At 35.6% G+C, this 10000-nt stretch overlaps 1 protein-coding gene across 14 annotated transcripts in view; it reads right to left on the bottom strand.

The window, feature by feature from the left end:
- Positions 1-10000, bottom strand: part of LOC137627785 (uncharacterized) — a 481638-nt gene that overhangs the window by 260766 nt on the left and 210872 nt on the right. For 13 of the 14 annotated variants that reach the window (XM_068359127.1, XM_068359129.1, XM_068359130.1 and 10 more), the window contains one exon: positions 9442-9777. The exons of the other annotated variant lie outside the window; for it this stretch is intronic. In XM_068359127.1, coding sequence (XP_068215228.1) covers positions 9442-9777 — 336 coding nt within the window. The remainder of the gene's footprint in view (positions 1-9441; positions 9778-10000) is intronic. 14 annotated transcript variants of the gene reach the window in all.

Genomic DNA, 10000 nt, shown 5'->3' with positions numbered 1-10000 from the left:
ATATAGATAGATAGATAGATAAACATTATATATATACGTATGTATACATAACCTTGCAAAATAGTAAAAAGTGTATATACATTTCAATGATAAATTTACATACTTTATATAAAACAAAATAAAACAATACGTGAACAAACCGAGAATAGAAGTAAAACATTTTTAACGATATAAAATAGGAAAGAATGGGCCAGTAACCCTGACAAATAGAAAATATATTTGTATGAATAAATAAAATGAAAAGAACACTACCACCTCCGCACTTTTTTATTTTTTTTATTTAGGGTTACGTTGTACCATGAGTGTACACTTATGAGAGTATTGCGTCACACACAAATGCAACATTTACTGTACACAGTTTTTGCACGTCAAGATTGCTTAATATTTCAGCTGTTAAGTATTGCTGCAGGGATCAGAGAGATTGTAAAATTATAATCCAGGAAGTATTGCCTTTCTAATCTATCAAGGTCTTGGAATAACAAAAGCAAATAAACTCTCATGACATTTTCGAAACTATTTGAGCGGTTTTCGTAAGTTATCGCACTCTTTAAGCCAGAATTTACATAAATTTCAGGTTAATTACTCACTATAATTACATGCAAGTGGATTAGACTAGATTCGTAAACAGAAATAATTGGGCTAGACTATTCATTGGCCTATTCAAAAGGAAAAAATACAAAAATAGCTATAAAACTGTCAAAATCATCCATATCTTTATAACAACACCGCACTCCATGTCTGCATTTATAATGAAGCCAATATAACACATAAACCAATTAAACCGTGTTTGTAAGTACCCATAACTTATAAAGAGCCCATATACAAACACAAGGATACCATGCCCCCATATACAACGCTGCCCCGAGGGACCTCCTTCGGGCTAAACGCCAAATAAAGTGCCACCTGGATCCTTTCAAAGGAAATACCTTCGAGGAATAGGCATGTGACACCGTGGTCCCTAATTTGAATTTAATTGACTTTTGACAGGAGTCATTTAATGGGCACTGACATGACATTCTAACAAAAGCAAATACTGTTAATGAATTTACTAATGGGATTCTCTGTTCTTACTTTTAGCTTCAAAAGATTCAAGACATACTTTAAGTAACTGGAGAAAAAATCAAAATCAACTTTGAAAAAACAAAAAACAAAAATCCGGTGACCCACATATTCAAAGCTTACAAAACAAAATCTATTCCTAATAAATGAATAAATCAAATTCAGTATATTAGTGTTGATACTATCAGAATACTAAATTTTCTCCCCAATTACCTTTAGACAAAAATCTGCTTTATTGTCGCTTAGTCTCTGGTGATAAACCACTCATCCCAAGGGACCTCCAAACCATGAAAAAAATTTATATGAAAAAATTATGTAAAAACTAGACAGTAGACGGGAAAACCGTACCAAGGAACTGTTCAGAAGAGATGGCTATTTTAACTTTATCTACGGAAGGATCAAATGCCCCAGCCAGCATCTAAGAATTCCAACCATACCTTTAAAGAAAATTTTCCTTCTCTCCCACCCCTTTCTTTTGGGTGGGGGATTGGGGTTGAGGGTTGGGGAGGTTTTTCTGGGAATATCTGAATATCACGCATGATAATATTTAATACGCCTATAGTTTCGACTTCCTCGAAATATGTTTTCTAAGACCTGAACGTAACTCAGTCGACATGCTAGACGTTGTTTAAAAACAATAATTCAGCCTTTGTCTACTATAGTATGAATTTGTATTCACAACAAAAATGGTGAACCCTAATTCTCTCTCTCAGAGGAAATTTTACGAAACGTGTACCACATTTCGCTCTCAATACGTCTGAATTAATGTAAACATTTGGAACGTAAACAAAAAGTACGTTAATCTTCAAATATTTTTTGCATATATTTAGATTCTTCTGTCGGCATAGGGCTTAAGTTTAAAGTTTAATTTCTTACTCAGTGAACCTAATAGTATGAAAGGGGTTCAACTAAATGTTAAAGACAGAATTTTATTTAAAACTGCCGAGGCCCGAAGCAAATATCATATATTCTAAGACTTGGTCTCAACAAATCAATGAAGTTAGATTTCTCTCTCATAACGTATTTTCAAGAGTGGTGTATATTGGTTAGCGAATTAGTAATTTGCCTAAATATTGACAGTGTGTTTAACAAATCTAAAGTCAATTGCAAAGACTTTTTCTCAGCAAGTAGCTGAATAGTTTTTTACCTGAATTAGTAAAATATCATACTGTTCATTTTTTTTACATTTTATTGTTATTTCTCAAGAGTGTTTCATCCTTACATTTAATCTACTTTTACATTTCAGCCTTTGTTGTCTATTACTGTTAATAATTATCTCAAAAGTTCCCCCCTGACCTCTCTCCCTTCCCCCTTCTATTTCCCCTTTCCTCTTCAACAGACCTAAAACAACATATGAACTTCCGACCCCGGGTCAAAATCTCTCCAAAGCAATATTAGCGGATGTCAGCCCCTGCGGAAGACGCCACCACTATCACATTCTGCGATGTGGTAACGATTCCTCTATGTTTGTCTATGTTTGTCGGGTGGAATCGTAAAGTTCCTCTATAAACATTGCGTAAGATCGACTGGTTATCCCGACCTGTTTAGTACCTCACCACGCCCTCTTACGAGTTCGTGTCGAATAAGACTTTCAATTCTTTCTTTTTCTTTCGTGCATTAATTACCTGAGATTTAAATTAAGAAAGCAGGTGAGTGGATTGATAATACCGTTAGAAATACTCGTTTGCATTCTAAAGTTAATTATGAGGGAGAGAACCTGTTTATTCCAAGATAAATAACATCACATTCAAATGGACAGCAACCATACTTAAAGTCTAATAAACATTTAATTCATCAGACTTTGATTTCAGAAGGAAAAGCAAAACAACGCTTTCAGATTATAATTTATATTTCACCTTTAAATTTTAATATATTGGTAATTTCACGTCATAAGAGGTCCAACATAAACGTGCTTTGATTAGTTTGCAAGTATTTTTTTTTAATTTTGAATAACCAACTTAATCATGCATAACCAATATTGGCTTTTTTTCGTACAAACGGAGAATAAACCAACAAACAATTTGCAAAACAAGCATTCCTATCATCAAAAATAAGTGTCGAACAGTTTCGCCTTTTCGTGCAAGGTAATCAAACGTTTATCAGCCTGGCAAAAAAAACTTTGGTCGAAGACTCTTATTTCTAAAAATCAAGTTTTACGTAAATTGGCAATTACCCTATAGACAACAAAACATAAACATATCTTCACCATGTCTTGAACCCCGATTTGTTTACGTATACATCTACAGGTGCGGCCGTTTCGGTGAGGCCTCACGAGAAAACAAAATCTCAAAATGAACGTAACCTACGTCAACCGATGAGGGTCCTCGGCAAATGGCAAATAATAAAAACGTGAAGATGCCAAGTGTCAGAGGATTGACTCCAATAGGCCTAGACCAAGAAGAGACTATACCAAACACCCCTCCCCAGCAGCCCCCACCCCCAGCGTCTCTCTGCCTACAACCAACACGCCCTCCTCAAGGTGTTCTCAAGGTGGTCGTAAGAATGACATAAGAGGCCATTCGCCCTTTTCCCCAGTGGACCTACGTCTCGACAATGATACCTCTGAAAGGATGCGCCTTTGGAATACAAGCTAGACGGAACGGGAAAAACATGAGGTGAAGATAAATTAGCACAGGAGTTATTGTTTTTAGATTAGCTGGCCTTTTGCCAACATACTTTTGCCCTTAAGAGTAGTTATTCTCGCGAAAATATACTATTAGCTACATCATGAAATCTTTCGCTAACAAAGTGTCAAGTCAAGATAGAACAGTGACCCTAAATTAGATTATTGATTATGAATATGGCCCAGCATTGGGTTAGGGAATACCATTCAGCCCCTTGGAGCAACTGGGGGGAAAACGCTCCATTTGCCTATGAAGTAAGAGTAAAAAGACTGGATATCAAATCAAAAGAAAAGAAGTGAGAATGGAGATAAATCAAGACGAAAACGTGAGTAAAGTTAGGTGCCGAAGGAAAAAAAAAATCCTACAGTGCATTGCGCGTGGTACACTGCCAGCACTGTCCTCCACTGAGGTTAAGATTAGGAGACGATAGCACTACAAATTTCAGAGCTAATTCTGTCCTCCGACTAATTCTCCAAGACATAAATCTTAAGACTATGCTACGTATCTCAATTCTAGTTTCTTGGAAGAAAATATCTCAAGTAGAGAGGAGAGCAATCTGTTTATTTCATTCCAGGTTCCTGTGAAACTTTAAAAGTTTTATTCCTCAATTCATGACGTCCTCATTGCAACTACTTTCGCCTAACTGTAGGATGATTCCTCTTCAGATTAACTAAGACCTACCTGACACAACCTTGCTTAACCAGGAATCAAAGGCAAGCTACACCAAAGTACGTAAAAATAGATCTTTCACAAATACTAGTAAAAACTGATAACTAAAAAGCATAGACGTTTTAAACATTGCATCCAGGTCGGCTATAACCTACTTCAGATATAATAATTTATATATAAACTTATATAGAAAAGGGTAGGTATAAAAGTTCTACTAAGCTTGTTCACATGATCACGTTTTTTGCTGGAAACTGGGACAAATTAGGACACTGGGTATTTAAAAAAAATCTGATTATTCCAATTGCTTTATACAATCTCTTTCGAAGATATGCACTGTGCTTCTTCCCTCATAGCCTTATTATTTTCTTAATCTTTTACGTTTGACCTTAGCCAAGGGGAGACCAATATGTCGCCAACTAGCTAAACTTATTTTCCCACAAATATGGATATGAAGTTACCAGATTATAAAATCTTTAGATAAGAAAATATAACAAGACATCAAGATATTTCCTTATTTACTTTCCTCACTGGGATATTTTTCCCTATTGGAAGCCTTGGGCTTATAGTATCCTGCTTTTCCAATTAGGGTTGTAGCTTAGCTGCTAATAATAATAATGATAATAATAATAATAATAATATAGAATCCACTAAAACCTCATCTTAAAAATTATGTCAGACACGCTACAGAGAGGTAAATGTCCTCTCAAACGTCATTAATAGGTTGCGATACAGACTGAAATCCTTCACAAGTAAACAAAATTTAAAACGCACATACCTGTTCCAAGGAAATAAACAAAGTTATGGCTTCTGAGCGATAAACAAGGAAGTGGGGAGTACGCTATGAGTTTGTGTATCGAAACTTGACTCTTCTTTGGGGCTATGTATGTGTACCAGCACCTTCCCTTCTGAGTGGAGATACCTTAACGTGTTAGAAGGGTTTGTGTATTGCCATTATTAGCAAAGCTGTACTAGTCAAGGTTTGCTGTAAGTAATCAAACTAAAGTCTCCCACCATCACCAATCAGCAATGGCCAAACCCCAGACGTGTATAAAGATATATGTGAGACCTTATGGCCAAACCCCAGACATGAATAAAGACATATCTTTATTATTATCACTTGCTAAGCTACAGCCCTAGTTGGAAAAGCAAGATGCTATAAGCCCAAGGGCCCCAACAGGGAAAATAGCCCAGTGAGGAAAGGAAACAAGGAAAAAAATATATTTTTAGAACAATGACATTTAAATAAATATTTCCTATATAAACTATGAAAACTTTAACAAAACAAGAGGAAGAGAAACGCGATAGAATAGTGTGCCCGAGTGTACCCTCAAGCAAGAGAACTCTAACCCAGGACAGTGGAAGACCATGGTACAGAGGCTATAGCACTACCCAAAACTAGAGAACAATAGTTTGATTTTGGAGTGTCCTTCTCCTAGAAGAATTGCTTACCATAGCTAAAGAGTCTCTTCTGCCCTGCAATGTGCTAGAAAAGGCTGTATTTGTCGTTATTGTTGTACCAACACCTTCCCTTCCTATGGGCTATGTATATGTATGTCATCCCTCTTTTCTTCCCTAGGACTACGCGTTTGTAAGTTGGTGTGTATTGGGCATTTTTCTCCCCTAGGGCGTGAATCAGACTCGGATCGAGTTACCATTGGACAGACACTGTATCGCACCGTTGCCTCTGCAGCACAATCCTATCACCAAACAACAATTCTAAGAAGGAACATGGATTTCCCGTACCATTTCAACATAAAAGTTTGATTTTAATTGATTAAAAGTGAAATTAATGAAAATCCATGTCAAAGAAAAAGGTGCTGACGAAAAAAATTAAGATATTTCAGCATTATTATACAAGTATAAAAATAGCTATTCGAAAAAAGAAAGACGATTAAATGTGAAATAAATTAAAATCCATGTCAGAGAAAAAGGCGATGAAAAATCATGCTATTTCAGCATTATTTTATTAAAAAACAGCTATTCAAAAAAGGATAAATAAGTTCGTTTGTGCGGTTACAGTTCCCGTTGGGAAAATTAGCAAAAATTAATCTATAAAAAAATTAACGTGAAAAATCTTAATAAAAATCAACGTAAACAAGCAACCAGTTAAATCATAAGTCTGCCACAAACCAAATCATAATAATGGACATAATAAACATAGGGCTTATAAATAAGTTAAACTAAAAAAGTTCTACACCTCCATGAGTAAAAGAACACGGATGCTATGAAATACTGAAAATCTAGTTATATAAGCTATAAATGACATCATCTATAAAAGTCACCCAATTTAAGCAGAATTTCATTACATCCCTAAACCACAGTGTAATATAAACCAATAATGAATTAAGAAAAACCAAAAAATTAAACTAGAACTTCCAAGGTAGTTGTTAAAACGATTTATTCGGTAAAGAGAACAACACATCAACCATTCACATAAACAACAGTCTGTGCTGACGTCACTCTGAGGCCTAGTGGCACCACAAGAGCCGAGCTGGCACGAATACACTGTAAGAACTACTGTATTGAAGAATTTCTATTTTTGTAGTAAAAGCTCGTTTGCATATCAACATAAAAATAGAAACGTGATGTATATATATATATATATATATATATATATATATATATATATATATATATATATATATATATATATATACTTAAATATATATATATATATATATATATATATACTTAAATATATATATATATATATATATATATATATATATATATATATATATATATATATATATCCTTTCTGAGTGGGGATACCCCAACGTGGTGAAAGGGTTTGTGGATCATCCTTAGCAGCAAAGCTGTACTAGTCAGTGCCATACTAGGTTAGTTTGCTGTAATCAGTCAGACGAAGTCTTCCGTCATCACCAATCCGCATTGACCAGCGTGGTGATGATAATGGCCAAACCCCAGATTTAAATATGGACATGTCTGACGCCTTTGTCCAGCAGTGGACTAGAAACGGCTGCATTTATTGTCGTTGTATATCTATTGACTATCCACATGCATAACTGTACCAATGTATATGTACACAGGAATATAATTGAATTTTAGGCTTAACCATTTGCAACGCTTTACTGTTTCCTGAATGTCAGCATCTATGATTTTATGCCGAATGTGCAACTGCCTTCTTCCTCCTCTTTGGTTTAATATACCTTAATTTCAATAAATAAAAATAAGCGCCAGGAGCAAGAGAAAGATATTAAATGTACAACATGAAGAAAGTTATAAAGTAATGAAAGACAAAAATATTGGTAAGTGGAAATATCATCAAATTCCTCGTTAAATTTCCCACTACGAATTATTTTCTCGGTGAAATATATACATAAACCAAGACACAAGAAAATACAAATTCTACCTACAAAAGCCAAATCCCTCCAACAGCAAATCAGATAATCTTATAGACAATTAACATTTAGCTAATTCAACCCGCATATATAAATTTACAATATCACTTTGCTTAAATAAAACTAAAAATTTCGTAAGATACTTCAGTGCTAATAAATTTCACTATTCTTGATAAACAAAACTAAACTAGAAGACAGAGATTTAAACCAGATTTTGTAAATATCAAATAATTTAACCTCTGCTTAATCAGTGTAAAAAGTCGCAATAATTCACTTAAGATAGAAGCTTATTTAGAGCCAAGAGAAAATAATATGAAGATTCTTGGCAAATAAAGTTAAAAGATTAGGAAGATATATGTGTAGGAACATTCGCATAAAGGCATGATATAACTAAAAGAACAGATCAAATTAATCAAGATTATATAGAACATGGCAAAGGAAAACACAAAAGACATCTAAAACGCAAACAAAATAATTCGAGGTGAAATACAAGATAAAGGAAAAGGCTTAAGAAATGTTTGAAATACACAGTAAATTATTCTAAAACTGTCGAAGTCATACTAAAGGAAATCACACAAGACAATGAAAACACACAATGCATGTCCATAACTAATATCAAATTAAAAGATATGGCTTTAAAAGATTGAATATGAAAATATATATTTTGCAATAAAACGATAATCTAAGCAAAGATAGCGAGTAGCAAACTATGAAATGATGTAAAAAAGCTTCCATATTCATGCAAAATCAAAGGCGACAGTTCCCCATAAATTTAGCATAGTAAGAGATCACAGCAAAATGAAAACGCTATACAATACAGAGCAAAGATTATAAACACAAAGCTTAAGAACACCTGAGAAATGCACAAGAATTTCTCCTTTAAACATTTACAAACCAAGGACATAAAAACTAACAACAAACATGAATGAGAACTAAGGGTTTATACCCATCTTGGAGGAGTAAAGAAAGATGCCAACTAAATTAATTAATAAAAAAGAAAGAAAGAAAATCTAAAGAACGAAAGGTCACGATGGAGAGCAATGTGAAGGCCACCAGACAGATATTATAAACAGGTATAAGGAAGGTAACTAGATTCAAAAGTATAAAAGGCAACATTATATCACTAATAATCAAAAGAAGTATAAGAGAAAATAGAGATAAAAATCTTGAATGGCAGAAAATGAGACAACTAACTGAAAAGATATGGATCAGGATGAAGGAAAGGACAGCTGAGAGAAATGACATGGAAGAGAGGGATTACGAAGCACTTAAGTTCTCATATTTTGTTGGGATGAACAAAGGGAAAAGTTATGTATGGGGTGGTTATATAGTGTGAATGGAATGCAATGTAGAGAGAGAGAGAGAGAGAGAGAGAGAGAGAGAGAGAGAGAGAGAGAGAGAGAGAGAGAGAGAGAGAGAGAGAATGTATAGTAATTCATGGAAAATTAAACCAACATAAATTAAAAATGAGACTTCCAATACCGCGTTAGATTCATGAAACAAGGCACCCAATAATCTTTCTCGACAGCTACTGGCACTAAATATGGTCAGATGACTTTCACAGGTTTGAACCCTCGGGGGTGGGGGAGGCCAGGTGAAAGGTGATGGAGAGAGAGAAACGGACTAGTAGTAGCCCTGCAGGTGTTAGTTAATTAGCAGGTGTATCTCGGCACGTTAGTTACCTAACTCCAGGAGTAAATGAAATAGATCGGTCGTGAGGAAAATACCTGTAGAAGGGCGATGACAATCCGGGTATTGCCCGACTGGACGGCGATGGTGCTGATGGTGGTCGTCGGGGCAGAGGTGGTCAGTGAGGTCCTGCTCGTGCCGGACGTCCGTGACATGCCCGACGCCGAGGTGGTGCGTCCAACGACGCCGCCCTCGCTGTCAGACATCCCGGGCGGCGTGGGCGAGGTGGCTGACCCACCTCCTCCTCCTACTACTCCTCCCGAGTCGGACATGGTGTCGTCTAAGGGTTGCTGATGCAGCTGATCTTGCAGAAGGAGTTGCGTTGGTTCGACTTCAGGGGCTTCGTCAACACCTCCAAAGGCTCGACTCCATGGCTGTTAATATGTAGCACACTTTCTCTTTGGATTTCCTTACAAATATTAATTATCTTTTTTTAATGCATATGCATAAAGCCACAGGTGCACATGGGACTGACCCTCACTTTTAAATAAAGAATGCCTTCCTGATTAATTTCTCTCTCTTTCCCCCTTTTTCCGATCTTAGTCTTTCGTTCTCTCTTTTCCTCTTTCTACCTCTCTCCCTCTCTCCTTTCTTCAC

The sequence above is a fragment of the Palaemon carinicauda genome, chromosome 35 (assembly GCF_036898095.1).
Source record: "Palaemon carinicauda isolate YSFRI2023 chromosome 35, ASM3689809v2, whole genome shotgun sequence".
NCBI lineage: Eukaryota > Metazoa > Arthropoda > Malacostraca > Decapoda > Palaemonidae > Palaemon > Palaemon carinicauda.
The sequence above is the reverse complement of the archived record's forward strand: the minus strand, read 5'-3'. Positions and strand labels throughout refer to the sequence as shown.